We start from the raw sequence: 16,074 nt of genomic DNA, 5'->3' as shown, positions 1-16,074 counted from the left end.
GCGACGTGGGCACAAGTCCTTTATATGTCTTCACTGACGTGTTTAGCAAGGTTTTTATAACATCAGAAGTTGATATTCTGGGAGCACTATCTGTATTAATGTATACGATAGCCCTTGTGCCCTTGTGCCCTTGGCAATATATGTATTTATAGTGCTTCAAGCTAATGATAATGGGGAAGGTACATGAATGATTTTAATTTCCAACTTTCTTTTCGCCTTATGTGCTTTATCATGAGTTATTTTTCATCTAAAAATAATAGGCTACTTCTGGATGCAGGAGGGACATTTTCCCTGTATTATCTTATAAGCAGGGACATTTTCCCTGTATTATTCTTTGCTCATTTTGCCAAATGAGGAAATTATTCTTTGCTCATTTTGTCAAATGAGCAAATAATTCTTGCTCATTTGTCAAATGAACAAAAAAATCTTGCTCATTTGTCAAATGAACAAAAAAAATCTTGCTTATTTGTCAAATGAACAAGCAATTATTTGCTCATTTATCAAATGAGCACATAATTGTTTGCTCGTTTATCAGACGAGCAAACAAATCTTTGCTCATTTATCAAATGAGCAACAATTCTTTGTTCATTTTATCAAATGAGAGAACAATTCTTTGTTGATTTATCAAATGAACTGGTTAAAAATTTATAACATAAAAAATGATTTAAAACATATCATAAAAACTATTAGCTCAATTGGTAGAGCACTATGCAAATGCATAGAGGATGTAGGTTCAATTCCTACATAGGTTATCTCTATAAACAAAATTAATTAAAAAAAAAAATCAAATTCGTACTAATTATATGAGCAAAAAAATGGTTTGAAATGATTTATAACTATATAAACTTTGTTACAATTAAACTCTCATACAAACTTGTGTCTCCACATTACATAAATAAACCTACGTGGTATTCGAACCCACATCTTTTGTGCATTTGCACAATGCTCTACCCTTGAGCTAGTAGGCTAATGTATTTAAAACATTCAAACACACTCACAAATGAGCATTACTTTGACAAAATGAGCAAGAATTATTTGCTCATTTGAAAAATGAGCATTAAATAGTTTGCTCATTTGACAAACGAGCATTGAATTTTTTTGCTCATTTGACAAATTAATGCTATGATGAAGCTAGATAAGCTCTGATGATCAAATTTGTTTAGTTTGTGCTGATGCAAATGAGACTCGATCTTAGGCAGTTGAACAAATGAGCAAAAAAGTATTTGCTCATTTGATAAATGAGAAAATAGTTAGTTGCTCATTTGCCAAATGAGCAAACATTTCGTTAATCATTCATTTGTCAAATAGTTAGTTGTTTCCTTCTGTTTCCCTGTCAATCTTAACATCATAGAATTCAGCTGCCAAAATAAAAAATTCTTCACATAATTCATAACTTTCTTCCACCCCTGCTCGTGTCCCTACATTCCATGCTTTTGCTGCAATCCAGTTTCGTTCTCGCCTTCCAACCTCGCCTTTCCCAAAGAAATTATCAGGCCCTAGCTCAGTCATCCTAGTTTGGGCTCTCTTCATATATTTCAGGACATCAAGCTCATGACCAGATTCTTGAACAAGGATTGCAGAGTGGTGCGGATCACAACTATCTCAGCTATCGGCATTGGTTTTCCTGATGTGTAGAAGTTGAGGAGATCATGCAAAGAGGAAACAACAACTTCAAGTGCACGACATGCAACAGCTTCATGTGCTACAAGTGAAAGGAATTCTGTAGTGAAGTCAGTGCAGCCCATCATAGCTTAAATTTGAGTTATAGCAGTAGCGTGGTCATTCTCTTGCAAGTATATCTTGAACTGCTCACAAATCAGAAGAGAAAAAAACTAATACAGTGAGGCCATGATAGAATGAAATAAGGTTTCTTCTGTCAATATAAAAAAAATCAAGCAAAACGTACAATACCTTCAGAAATCAAAATCTATATCCATATTTCATACTACTTTAACAGCCACAACAAGCGACACTTGAAAAGTTGAAAGCATTATGCAAAGTTATTTACCTCAAAAACTACATTCCACTTCAGAAAAAGTTGGAATTCTTTCAATTGAAAGTATCACTCTTTCTAAAACTAACAAATTAGACTTTTAGTAAAATTATGAAATATACTTAATAAAAGTTGTTGGGACAAAGTCACAAATATTTCAAATTGCAATCTGCTTGTTTCATAGAGCAAGATCTCCAATACTATCCCTTCCCCATACAAGGTATGTCCAAAAGGACCAGAGCAACATCCATAACATTCAATCATCAGATGATTTAAACAGCTAAACAAGGATATAGAAATATCAGATTATTAGACAAGATTTACAACTAAAAATATGAACCACTGACCAGGTCTTCCCAGAAGCACCCAGAAACAGCCTTCTTGAATCAGATGATCCACTTGCCACCATTGTAGTTAGCAGAATCCTAATAAGGTATAACCACAACAACCACAATGAAAGACCACTGGAAGACCATTACCATGAACAAGAAAAAAGCACAACAACAACGACACCAATAATCCTTAATTCAATCTACATTACTTGACTGTCGAGCACAACAACAACGACACCAACAATAAAAAAAATGGCACAAAAATCGCCCAACAAAACCACACATAAATCGCACAAAAAAATGGTAAAATGACGATAAAAATCAAACAATAATAATCAAGAGTAGTGCTGAAATTACCTAATATTGCTGAAATTCGAACACTAAAATCGCTGGAATTCCAGCCCTAAAATCGCCAAACTTTGAACCCTAAAATTGCCGAGAATAAATGAAATCAAAATATGAAAAATGAAAAATGAAAAATTGACTTTAACTCATGGGAAATTCATGAAAATCAATCAGAAAATCGCATAAATCAAATCACAAATATCGCAAAAAATCAAATCGCAAAATCTACTTGAACATCATGCGTTTTTCATGAAAATTTGAAAAAAATCGAAAAAAAAAACGTATCTGATTTGAGCAATTTAGGTTGTTTATGCGAATTTGAACAAAAATTCTTCAATTTGCAGCAATTTGTGTTCAATTTTGGAATTTGAGGAGAGAGAAAGAGAAGAGGTTTGAAAGTTTGAGGAGAAAGAGATGTTGAACATGAAAGCCAAGAAGAAATAGCAAAGAAAGAAGGAGGTGTAATTCAAGAAATTACAAAAATGCCATTACTATGTTTTTTTGGATGGTTAGATTTAATTTGATCAATGGTCTAGATTTGTTCTCATATAGATTAGAGTTCTCACATAAGAGGTGTGGTCTCATATGATCCCATTTCTATATATATATATATATATATATATATATATATATATATATATATATATATATATATATATATATATATATATATATATATATGCACGCACTAGTATATATAAAAGGGGAGTTTTTTCCCGAGTTTTTAGAGCGCTACGTAGGATTTTAATTTTTAAAAAATTATTAGAGTGCCACTTAGGATTAATATTTTTAAAATGCTACAATAGGATTTTGCCACGTAAAATTAGCTTTTATTTTTTACTTTTTTATTTATTTTTTAGTTTTAAAGCGCTACGTAGGATTATAATAAAAAATCACCACGTAGGATTAATGATTTTAAAACGCTACAATAGGATTATGCCACATAATATTAATTTTAGAGCATCACATAGGAAAATGTTATATTTTAGCCAATAAAAAAAAAAGAATTGCAATTTATTTTAGATTAAAAATTTTATATTAATTATAAAAATAAATTAGCGCGTTTTTTGTGTGGTTGACCATATCGTGCGGCCGGCTAAGACACACCCAAACACTGACCAAGTAACCCCTGATCTAACCCTTGACCAACCAAGTAACTCCTGACCAAGTAATCCCGACCACGCGGTGTGACCAACCACATTTGAAACTTCGTGAAATAAAATATTTATTTTTATGTTACAAATATTATCTAAATATGAGAAACAAAACTAATAATTTATTTTATAATAAAAAATTTAAATAGTAAGCAAGTGAATATCACAAAGTTTATTAGATAAATATATATTAGTAAAATATTTTATTTGAAAAAAATACAAACAAACCGTGCATCGCATGGGCTTCATCTTATTAAGACAAAAACATAACTCAAATAAAGCTTATAGTCCTTAATCCAAATCAAATCTATTAAGTATTACTAAAACAAAATATTGCTGACATCTCCTCAAAACTGTAAACGTGTCGCTTTTTTAAAAAAAAAAATTTCGCCTAAATCATTGATGATGTCATTTTTTTGTGATAGGTTTTTTTTTTTTTTTTTTTTTTTTTTTTTTTTTTTTTTTTAGTTTTGTTTTGTTTTGTGTGATACTTCATAAACAAGCTAATTAAGTTCTTTTAACAACTTTAATCTAGAAAACCGTAGTATAGTAAATTGAATAGCAACTGTATTCCTTTCTTTTGATTTAAAGATCTATCATTCTCTTTACTTAATTCCTTAACACTAATATTCAAACGTGCAGAAATTTCCTGAAATATTCAAACTGTATTTCTTTTAAGAAATCTCCTTCCAATGAATTTATGACAAAATTGAAAAAATACATTGTATATATGAGTTCTATATTATAATTTTTATTAAAATGTGCATTGCACGGAGATAATTTAGTGAATAATCCAAATAAATGTCCAAACTTTAAAAAATTGCCAAATTATTAATTCTTTGTGAAATCATTCCAAAAGCTATTTATAAACATCACCTCACCCACCGACGTCTCCTTTATTGAATACTCATGGTCAAGATTTTCTCTCTCTCTCCAATGATCACTCTTTAAGTGTCACTTAACTTTCTGGTTACTATATTTTGGGATTGTTTGATCAACTCCTAAATTTCTACTATACTTACTTTTGCTACATTTTCAATGTTTTTGGGTAAAATTTCAAAGATTTATTATCAAATCAAGCATTTTAGTTGTTGACTAGTGCTTTCCACCTAAACCCATTTTTTGTGCTCCCACTAAACAGCATTTTCATTACTTTTCTTCATTTTTTTTTTCTTGAAAATTTAAGTTTTTGGAAGAAAATAATTATGCCCCATGTTAATTTTCAGATTTTTGATTCAATTTACACTTCTTTTTCCTGAAATTTTACTAGTTTCAATACTGGGTTTAAGCATGAGATGAGAAAATTGAGTTCTTTAATCAAGGTTTTAAGGTGGGAGATGATGAATTTGTTGGTGCTCAGAATAGTTGTTATTGTGTGTTCTTTCCCAGTTCTTGGATCTGCAGGTAATGGGGTTTTACTGTATTTCTGTGTTAATTTATGTTCTATGTATGATTTTGATTATTCATGTCTACATTGTTATGTCTTATGTGCTTAAATTGTGAAGTTATGTTGATTTGGATCAATGTGCTTACTTCTGTTGTTATGTTGTTGGAAATTCATTATTGTTCATTGACAAAATGTGCAATCTTTCTGTCTCAGTTTTCGAAATCAATGTCAGTGAGTGATCCATGATTAGTAACACTTGGTGTACTAGATTCATGTGGTTTATCATTAGGATTCATGTGTAAAATCATTGAACACTCGAATTTGACTGCAACTGTCGGTGAAATTCAGAAATTCAATCAGTTTAATAGGTTTTTGGCAAGAAAATGATGTCAAGTTGAGCTGATTTCTTCAAGTTCTTCTTGATTATGTGTAGAAATGTAGAATTATCCATTATTATGAATTTATGATAGACAGTCAAATGTGTACTACAATACTAATTTGGTAATGAGTAACTGTAGAAGTCTGTAAAGCATTGTTAATTTGCTTGGCAATTAATTATTGAGTCTAGATTTATTGAGTGTAATCTTTTTTAATTTTATGGTCCACTGCAATTAATTTAGAATACAGTGTGTCTGTACTTCAGGTTTCAGTAATGACTTTGGAATCTAATATCATATCCATGTGCACGTTTGCTGTGGCAGATATTTGTCGTTTGGTATGGGCTGTATTATTTTAAGTGTATGAGTAGTTAATTAATACTTAATAGAATTCCGTAGCATAATAGAAGGCGAATAATGTACCATGAGTTGAATTAATTATTCTCTTCTTCATTTCTAGGCTCAGTAGTTTATTTGAAAAATGCTGTTTACGCGTAGTGTTTCTGGTAACAAATGTTAAATAACTTATTTTGGCTTTAGATGCAAGAGACCATGCTGTATCTCCAGCAGCTACGCCTGGCTTCAGCAGCGCCAGATATGGACATCCGGTTGCAGCACCTCATAAAAGCACATTCAATTATTTTTCTCATAGGAGTCATTCTTTTAGCAAAGGTATTCAAAAAAATATACTTCTGCTCACAATTGTGACTTTTGTGAGTGTTGATTTAGGCATGAGTTTATTGCCTGTCCACTTTGTGGAGTTAACCATAATGTTATTTCTTGTCACAGTTCCTACCCTGCATGGTTCTAATAGTCCTACATTTGCCTCCCCTCCACCTTTTGAATCTCCTTTTCGACATGTCCCAAGGGAACAAATCAATTCTTTGGGTTCTTCCCATGAAAATTCATATTCTGAGCATCGTCATGGACATCATCATCATCATCATCATCATCATGCAAAGAACCATGATGAAAAATCAACTGCAGGACCATCGAACCTGCTTTCTCCTCTGCCACACGGTTATCAATGTATGTTTCTTTAGATGTGCTGAACGGCTATGGCTTTTTTACATACATTGTAGCAATTTTTATTCAATACTTCGCAAATTATCTTCACAAGTGTGAAAGATCACTATTCATGACCAATGGAATTAATAATTTCACTCAACAAGTATACAATTAGTTGTGATAAACGCTCATGGTGATTAGGCTTGAATCGTTTACAATCTTTACGTGCACATTCAAATATTAAAGGCACGAACTCAGAGCTTATGTAATCAGCTGCTTGTCTGATTGCTTAAATTGGCATATAGGTGCTTGCATTGTATATGTTTACTACCAATAAATTCTTATGTCTTATTGGCATTCTTATGGCAGCTATGCACCCTGCTCACGAGATCACTCCATCTCAGTCTCCCTACTCTTCAACCTCAAGCCAGAAGTCACCTATGCCTGCACCATCATCAATAGATTGGAAAAGTTAGTAGAAGTATAAGTTAATTTACAATTTCCTTCTTTTGTACTTTCTTGGTAGTAATCAATAACTACAATTGCCAAATTTATAGATTTTTCGGTATGTTGATCAAACATTTATATTATGAATTAAGCAGTAATGTGCTAACAGAGCGACATTACTGATGTTGTTTCATTGTGTTGACTAGGGCCTTTTCAGCCACCCTCAATCTCTCCTTTGAGTTCTTCGGTAAATATGTTTCCTCCTCCATCTTCGACATTTGTATTACCATCTCCACCTCCTAATCAAGGTAATCACATGTTTTTTTTTAAAAAAAAAAAAATTTATTTCTATTTATTAAGCTTTCTGGCTCTATTTGATTTTGTGCTTGTCTAAGTAGAATATTACCATCTCAATGGTGATTATCTTCATCGAATTTGTAGATTGTTCATCGATAACTTGTGTGGAACCAATGACGTACACACCATCTGGATCTCCCTGTGGTTGTGTGTGGCCAATGCAAGTCAGATTGCGACTCAATATTGCTCTCTACAGATTTTTTCCTTTGGTCTCTAAGCTGGCTGCAGACATTTCATCAAGCCTTTCATTTAATCAGAGTCAAGTTCGCATCATGGGAGCAAATGCTGCAAGCCAGCAGCTAGAAAAAACTACTGTTCTTGTGAACTTGGTTCCTTTAGATGGAAAATTCAAACATGCAGTTGCATTTTCACTGTATAAGAAGTTTTGGCACAAACAAATTCATGTAAATCCCAACTTCTTTGGTGCTTATGATGTGCTAGATGTTCACTATCCAGGTTAGACATCATCTTGGGGATATTTACTGACCTCTTTATCTTATATTCTCGTTGTTGATGGTACAAATTAACAGCTGCTCAATTTCCTTAATGACTAAAGTAATAATATTTAATAGAACTATTGTAAGATAAATTTATTCCATAAATTAATAGAGTAATCTGTATAATGTCTCACTTGTGTTATTCTTTGCTCCCTCTGCAGGTCTTCCACCTTCCCCACCTTCTCTTTCTTCAAATCTTGCTGCTATAGATGATCATCCCTTTCCTGCTAATTTTAAGGGCAATGGTGGGAGTTCATCAAAGCCTCGGGGAGTTGATATACCAAGAACACAAACTACTGGTGGTCGTGATGGAAGCATGCGAGCTGTGATAATAGTATCTGCAATAACAGTTTTTTTTACATGTGCTGGTATTGCATGGATATTGATAGCCAGACGTAGATGTTCTGTTCCTCATCCTGAAGAAGCTCTAATGACTGAGGTGTCTTCCTTTACAAAGCCATCAGGTACCAGAAATAATAATGAATTTCTGTATAATATGTTGAAGCTCGCTAAATATTTATCTCCCCAATTCAGTTTGTACTGTTATTAGTTATTCATAGTCATATCGCTATTTTAATTTAATTCCAAAGATAATTGTGATGGGATTTATAGAAACTTATTTTATATTTTTTTCGTGTCATTTTGTTGGCTATCCTTTGGCCTGCCTTCGTAGATATCCTCTCATTTTTTCTGCTTTGTGTAGAAACCTTGGGTCTCCTGAGGTGCTTAACTAGAAATACAACAAAAAAAAAAAAAAAAAAAAAACCATATGTTGTTTTGGAAAATCGAGTGAAATTTGTTCAGAATTCATTATGATATATGCTGAATTCAACTTTTAGTCATTTGGCAGGAAATTGTTTTTGTACTTGTATATGGCTGATTATACAGTTTTTGGATCTGATGAAACAGGAGCTGCTAGGTCTTTGGCGGTAGGTAGCAAATCTCTTTGTAGTTCATTGTCTTTTGGCTCTGGGATGCTAAACTTCACAGGGTCTGCCAAAATCTTTAGTCTTCATGATATTGAAATCGCCACTGATGGATTTGACTGTTCGAGGATCCTTGGAGAAGGTGGATTTGGGGTAGTGTACAGAGGCATCTTTGATGATGGAGAACAAGTGGCTGTTAAAGTCCTGAAGAGGGATAAACGCCATGGAATACATGAATTTTTATCTGAAGTTGAGATGCTAAGCCGTTTGCACCATAAGAATCTTGTTAAATTGCTAGGCATATGCACAGAGGATCATATTCGGTGCCTCGTCTATGAGCTGGTTCCAAATGGAAGTGTTGAATACCACTTGCATGGTAAAAGCCAAGTTTTCCTTTTGGACATCTAATTCTATTTAGTGTTAAGTTGAGATAATTTTATAAATATTTATGTCAAAAATGATTATGTTTATCCCAGGAGTTGCCAAGGAAGTTGTTGCTCCACTTGATTGGGCAACCCGCATGAAAATTGCCCTTGGGGCCGCTCGAGGTTTGTCCTACCTACACGAAGATTCAAACCCTTGTGTCATACATCGTGACTTTAAGGCCAGTAACATCTTGTTAGAACAAGATTTCACGCCAAAAGTTTCTGACTTTGGATTAGCCAGAAATGCATTGAACGAGGGAAACCAACCCATCTCAACTCATGTAATTGGGACATTTGGGTATAATACTCTCTCTAATGGTTTTATTTATTGATATGATTCTTCTCCATTCTTAACTTACAGAAGACTAATTTTAAAATTCTGATAAAAACTTGTTGCAAACTCAAATCATTTTATTCCTAATAGTCTAACTTGTTTTATTTTCCAGTTACTTGGCTCCTGAATATGCAATGACTGGGCATCTTCTTGTCAAAAGCGATGTTTACAGCTATGGTGTAGTTCTACTGGAGCTGTTAACTGGAAGAAAACCAGTAGACTTTTCAAACCCACCAGGTCAAGAAAATCTAGTAGGATGGGCACTCCCACTTCTCACCAGCAAGGATGGATTGGAAATTGTAATGGACCCCAACCTAAAGCCGAGTGCTCCATTTGACAGTTTCTCCAAAGTAGCAGCAATTGCATCTATGTGTGTACAGCCAGAGGTATCCCGCCGTCCCTTCATGGGAGAAGTTGTTCAGGCCTTAAAACTTGTTTGTAGTGAGATCAACGATGCTAATGAGGAAGAACCAGGGAGTGATTCCAACCAGGCAAAGGTTTCAGTGGGTGAAGATATTAAAGGTGGTCAAATCCCAGCCGACTTCCAAATTTTCCTTGGGACTCATTATACTCCCCTTGGGTATGAATCAAGTTGTGATGCTAAGCTGCCATCATCGGCAGTGGATTTGGCAAGTGTTTCAGCAGAATTTGCAGACAGTGAATTTCAATATTCAGGAAGGCATTGCAGTTCTGGGCCTCTGGGATCAGGAAAGAAAAAATCATTCTGGCAGAGGTTTGGCCGACTTTCAAGAGGGAGCATGAAGGAACATCTCTGGCCAGGATCGCAGTGAATAAAGAAAACTAAGTTAGTCATCAATTTAGCTACTGTCAATACATATAAGATGAGAAGTTTTGTTTATCTAGAAGTGACAATCTGAAGTTTTTAGAACCTGCCTTGAACTTATAAGACGGAAAAGGATTTAAATAGTAATTTCTGCAGTGTTCTGAGCAAGGGCAGATGCTTGGATATTAATACCCTGGAGTCATACTGTCGTAGACTGTGTGAAAATATTGTTGATTAATCTTTTGATCACCATCCGTTAAAGCCTTGGTGTTATAGAATTCTAGCTCAACGGAATGGGACTTATGCATGCTGTGGCTCTCTCAGGTTGCTGTGATTTGAGGTATGAATTTTTACACAAGTTCTTCAGTATTTCAGTTTCCAAATCAATAAGTTCATTTTAGTGAGATTATATTTTCTTTGATGAGGAATTACTGTGATCTATGTATCTTTGCTTCTAAATTGAGCGTTTGGTTTCAATACCAAACTAGTTACTGTAACTATCACCTTCTCTCTAGATATATGTGTTTAGAAGAAATCTGTTTTTCATTTTCATATCCTAATTTTGTTCTCCTTTCCATGTAAAGTTAGAGCTTATTTTCACTCTAAATTATCCCCCTAATTGCAATTTAGAAATGAGAAGAACTAGTAAAATACTAGCCAGTACGTATACTTAGAAACTAAAGAAAGAGTTGATGCAAAGTAGAGATATATTATAAAGGACTCAGGACTAAAGAAATCTCTATATGATATATGAGGGAAATTATGAAAAAGAAAAAAAATAATTTAAAACAAGAAATACAGGACTGCTGGAGATCTTTCACTCAAAGTGTATCCAGAGGTCAATTTTAGTACTTATTGACACAATTCTATACATTAGCTCCTTCGCCAAGTCTTTCCGTCAGGATCTTCACTCCCATGTACCTTCCCATCATCATCACAGTTGCTTGAGGATTGGTTCCTGGGGATTCATTGAAGGTGGACCCATCAATTACGCGAAGGCTATCAACCCCAAGAACTCGATAATCAGGTCCTACCACCTTGCCCATGTGGCAGCCTCCATGGTAATGCCACATGGTGACCACAGTGTCTTTACAGAACTGCTGTAAGGACTGAATGTCATTGGTGTGCTTAGGGATGAGGTTAACATTAGCCTGAACACTCATATTCAGCAACTTCTCCATGGTTAGATTGTCATTGTTTATGTATTTAGCGAGGCGTTTGGATTTGACTATCTTCTCTATCATTTGTATGCTTTTAACACATTTTCTCAAATCCTGTGGGTGGCTGAAGTAATTGTAGGTGACTGTAGGATTATCGTCGATGTTTGTGGTGTTAAGCTTCAGAACACCTGTGGAGATGGGTTTTGCTACCTTTCCTAGGATAAACCCGCCCATGAAGGCCTCAAAGGGTAAGTCTTGTTTCACATCTCTGTAGGCTTGGATTGCCTCTTCTGTTCTCTCCTCTGGAGAAATTGTTGAGAGCTGTCCAATCTGTCCAGGTGAAAAAATAAATGTTTATGGATTCAACATTAGCTTGAATCTCAACCAAAACCGAGAAACTTAGGAGTCTCTTGGTATAAAATGGGTAATATAGGAAGCACATCAGAGGAGGTGAAAATGAACACAAACCTCAGCAGAGACAAGACCATTGTGTCTCTTGATGCTATTACTGGCCTGACCGAACCCATTACTAGCTTCGAAATACACACCGAACTTGGTTATCCCGGCAGTTTGAAGCAAAGACTGTTGCAAATGCTTCTTAAAAGGGACGAATATGGTGTTGAGAGGATTGTCTTGCACATCTCTTCCTACAAACTGGTTGTCAAGTACAACAGAAATTTTCTTGTTAATGAGATCCTCCTTGGGTCCAATACCACTTAGAAGAAGCAATTGAGGGCTCCCAATTGCCCCACTTGATAATATTATCTCACTTCCTTCTCTTTCTGATAGGTATGCTTCATGTTGTTCTCCATTTTCATCCTTGAAGATCACCCCTACCGCCCTCGGCTTTTCTCCTATATTTTTTCAATTATATGGAAACTAATGATAAAAGTTGATACTTAATTTATCAGTCATAAAACTTTAACTAATTTTCTTCGCTAGCTTTGTTCCGCAACCAAAAAACAGATACCATATAAATAAGCAATGTAAATAGGGACAAGAGTCAACTTTTTAATGCCAGCATAAGAAAATACTTGCGCAATGTTTATTATTATATTTCGTTCCATAACTTTTTTTTGATGTCCTTTTGTAATTTGTAAGGTTAATTGTCCAACCTTAATTACGGCGTATACCTTTTTTTATTACTCCATACAAAATTAAATGTCAATAATTTTGGGTAGAGTTTTGTAGGAGGTACGTACCGTTAGTATCAAATTTGATCTTATGGACGGTAGCATGGATGTAGAGGTCGAGGTTTTCAGGGTCAGCTGAAGCCAAGAGTTCAGCAGCGGAGTGACGGCGACCTTCTTGGTCGAAAATCGAGCCACTAATCTTGGTTCCGTACTTGTGATCAAAGGTGAATCCATTGAATGGTGACACTCCAACCTCTAGAAGAGCATCCTTCACTGCCGCTTGCCATGGCGCAAGCTTTGGCGCATGCACAATTTGGTTCTCAACCCAAGGGTATGCTTCATTTACTAGGTCCGGATCCCATCCAGCCTTCTTCACAAAGCTGCATATTACAACGTTCAATAATCAACATACAAGCAATATTTTAGTCAAAGCTACATTTTAAGGTAAGAAAACTTTTTGGTGTTTAGAGAGCCATAAAGGCAGGTGATGAGAATCAATCCAAGATCTCTTGAGATCGGGAGATAAGCTCTAACCACTTGAGCTATCCCTCACTCTCTCTTTAAGGTAAGAAAATTGACCCTACTAAACTGTCACATCTCACATATATCAATCCTATTCCAACTTTACAGGTCAAATTCATTAGATTTGATAGGTATAACAGAATCCCCACCCCAAAGATCCTATAGTAGGATTTCAGGGTAGATTTATACAATATATGCTTTTCCAAAATACACACTATTATTCAATTCTAAAAAACCTGTTTATTTATTTCGTTAAATTTTTTGGGTTTAAAAAAAATAAAATTTCACGAGTATTTATATAATAAAGCTTTTATGTGAGGATCAAGGAGTGAAAGCATGGTTAGTCCCTCCATCTCCCCCCGGTGTGAGCAGGGTTCGATCCCCACCCCTCCTGTGATAGGAGGGGCACCCCGTATGTATCTTACTATAAATCATATAAATGCTATATGTGTATATAATTACACAAAATTTCATGTAGCCACACTGTGTGACCGAGGTTACTTGGTCAGGGATTATTCGATCGGTTAGGGGTTACTTGGTCGGTCAGAGGTTATCCAGTCAGTATTTTGGTGCGTGGCACACGGTGTGGTTAGCCATACTGAAAACACGTTGAATAATTATTAAACTTATTACTTGAGTTTATTTATAATTAGTTAATTACCTACGAAACTGACTATCAGGGAACACTAGATGAACGATAAAAGAACCACTACGTACAAACCTTGGGCTAGCCCTAGAGTAGTATCCAGCATTGATGCAAGTTCCACCACCAAGGACTCTAGCCCTAGCATTCATAACTCCATCCGTAGATGTAAACTGTTGGGTGGCCGAGCTCGGTGAAGTATCAGCCAATGATATGTGAAAATTCTCCATAAAGCTCACATTAAACTTGTCAAAGGGCACCCCTCCTCTTTCCAATAATAGTACATTATAGTGTTGTGACAAGGTGGCCGCCAAGGGACACCCCGCCGTGCCACCCCCTACTATAATGTAATCATAACTCGATTTCCCACCGTATGGAGACGATGAGTATGAGCCTCCATATGGTGTTGATGGTGTAGCAAACGCACTAGCCTCTTTGATGAAAGGATAGTACATGTACTTTGGGCCGTTCTCTGCGATTGATTTCCATGAGTTAATCGACAGTAAAAGACATAGGAGAAAGAAGGGTTTGAAGAAAGCATGAGGAGGAGGTAATAATAATAAGGCCATAGCTTAAAGCAAAAATATAATGAGAGGGTTAATTAGCTTAGATAATAATGATTTTGATGTCTAAACAAAGAAATTATAATGACAAGTTAGCTAGGCAAAATGTGGCTCTTTCTCATTTGTCCGATTCACAATTTATACACACACACACTAAAATTGACTGATGCATGCATGATGCATGTTTATTTTTCAATTAGATTTTTGATTAAGATAATTTAATTAATTCATATATTAGTAGCCGTAATAGTCAGAATAAAATAACACTACTACCTACTACGCCCAATAACTTTTTTTTTTTTTTTTTTTTTAATTTGAATTTATTAGTAACTTATAAGAGAAGTTATTATATGTTCCCTGCCAACCCTAGAGGAAGAAGAAGCTAGCTAAGGTTTAATTAGTGTTAATGTACTAGATTTGGTGCAACAATTAGTAACTTTGTTGATTTTATGAGTAGAAAAGAACAAGTATCTTTGGCACGTGACCACTAATCAGTTCAAGTGATCTAAAAAGCTAATTGTGAATGAAGGTTTTTGTATGTTGAGAGAATGTAATATAGATGTGATACCTCTAAGCCAAAACGTCCTTTGCCATTTGCTAATTATAATTATACTTAATTAAGATTATACTATGTTGTCATTCATTCCCACCTTAAAAAAGATTGTGTCAAAAGATTAGTGAAAAGGATTGTATCAAGAGATAAACATGATCATCAATAGAATGCAAGTATATTATGTCGAAATCATATGTTGCAGTGTCATGTAAATATTATTTTTGTAATTCGGATGTGTATTTTATTAGAGTTTTGATTATACTTTTGATTCTTTTTAAAAGGTAAGGAAAAGATTAAACATTAAGATAGGAATAGAAATTAAACTAATATAATTACAGGGTATACAAACTATCATCATTAAATTAACTAATAAATATGATCAACATTAGTTATTAAATCAACTTCTTGATTAGCTTCACGATATAGGTGATGAATGCTCTAACTTTTGTATAAATTTTAATCCATTAGTTTATTCTTTATACTATTCGTTGCTAAATGTTTCTCAATATTGGTTTCATCTTCCATAAAGATAAAACACAAACAAACAATATAGCCTAAGAATTTATTCCCCAATTTGACAAACAAACAATTTTTGTGAATCAAAAATTAAATTACAAGTAGGAATAAGCAATTCACTCCATAATTTATTTATTTATTTATTTATTTATTTATTTATTTTTTTTTTACAAGTATAAAACGAATATTATGTGATATCATCAAGACGTCATCTAACGGTCTGACCTACTAGCAAGGACGGTAAGAATATAGGAATCAACCAATCTAATAATGACAAATCAACCAAAAGTTAAAAAAAGAGAAAGAAAAATACGTTTAAGTAAATAAAAATGGTAAGACCAAATATATATATATATATATATAATATATATATATATATATATATATATATATATATATATATAAAAAATATATATATATATATATATATATATATATATAATTAAGGAAGAGGTGAACAAACTTTGTGACTAAGATGAAAAGTTTGGAGTCACCAACCAATCTAATTCGTATAGATCAACTAACCCACTTACGAGGAGACATGAGTGAGAATCGAGCACAATCCTACTCCACTTTTTTTTTTTTTTTTTTAATCATCATCGTTTAGATTAGAATACA

The 16,074-nt window shown here is 34.2% G+C and overlaps 2 protein-coding genes across 2 annotated transcripts; one reads left to right on the top strand and one right to left on the bottom strand.

The window, feature by feature from the left end:
- The first annotated feature begins 4,727 nt into the window (after positions 1-4,727).
- Positions 4,728-10,627, top strand: LOC110719849 (receptor-like serine/threonine-protein kinase ALE2). The gene is made up of 10 exons (XM_021898833.1): positions 4,728-5,228; positions 6,129-6,260; positions 6,378-6,617; positions 6,966-7,067; positions 7,250-7,351; positions 7,485-7,856; positions 8,059-8,361; positions 8,807-9,199; positions 9,300-9,546; positions 9,695-10,627. The coding sequence occupies exons 1-10, from the start codon at positions 5,120-5,122 to the stop codon at positions 10,371-10,373; spliced, it is 2,679 nt and encodes an 892-aa protein (XP_021754525.1). The 5' UTR covers positions 4,728-5,119; the 3' UTR covers positions 10,374-10,627.
- Positions 10,628-11,018: 391 nt separating this feature from the next.
- Positions 11,019-14,800, bottom strand: LOC110719850 (protein HOTHEAD-like). The gene is made up of 4 exons (XM_021898834.1): positions 13,903-14,800; positions 12,729-13,039; positions 11,995-12,380; positions 11,019-11,856 (listed from the first exon to the last, which is right to left on the bottom strand). Exons 1-4 carry the CDS (start codon positions 14,391-14,393, stop codon positions 11,233-11,235), a joined length of 1,812 nt encoding a protein of 603 aa, XP_021754526.1. The 5' UTR covers positions 14,394-14,800; the 3' UTR covers positions 11,019-11,232.
- Positions 14,801-16,074: the final 1,274 nt, after the last annotated feature.

This window comes from Chenopodium quinoa, unplaced genomic scaffold, assembly GCF_001683475.1.
Source record: "Chenopodium quinoa cultivar QQ74 unplaced genomic scaffold, ASM168347v1, whole genome shotgun sequence".
NCBI lineage: Eukaryota > Viridiplantae > Streptophyta > Magnoliopsida > Caryophyllales > Amaranthaceae > Chenopodium > Chenopodium quinoa.
The sequence above is the reverse complement of the archived record's forward strand: the minus strand, read 5'-3'. Positions and strand labels throughout refer to the sequence as shown.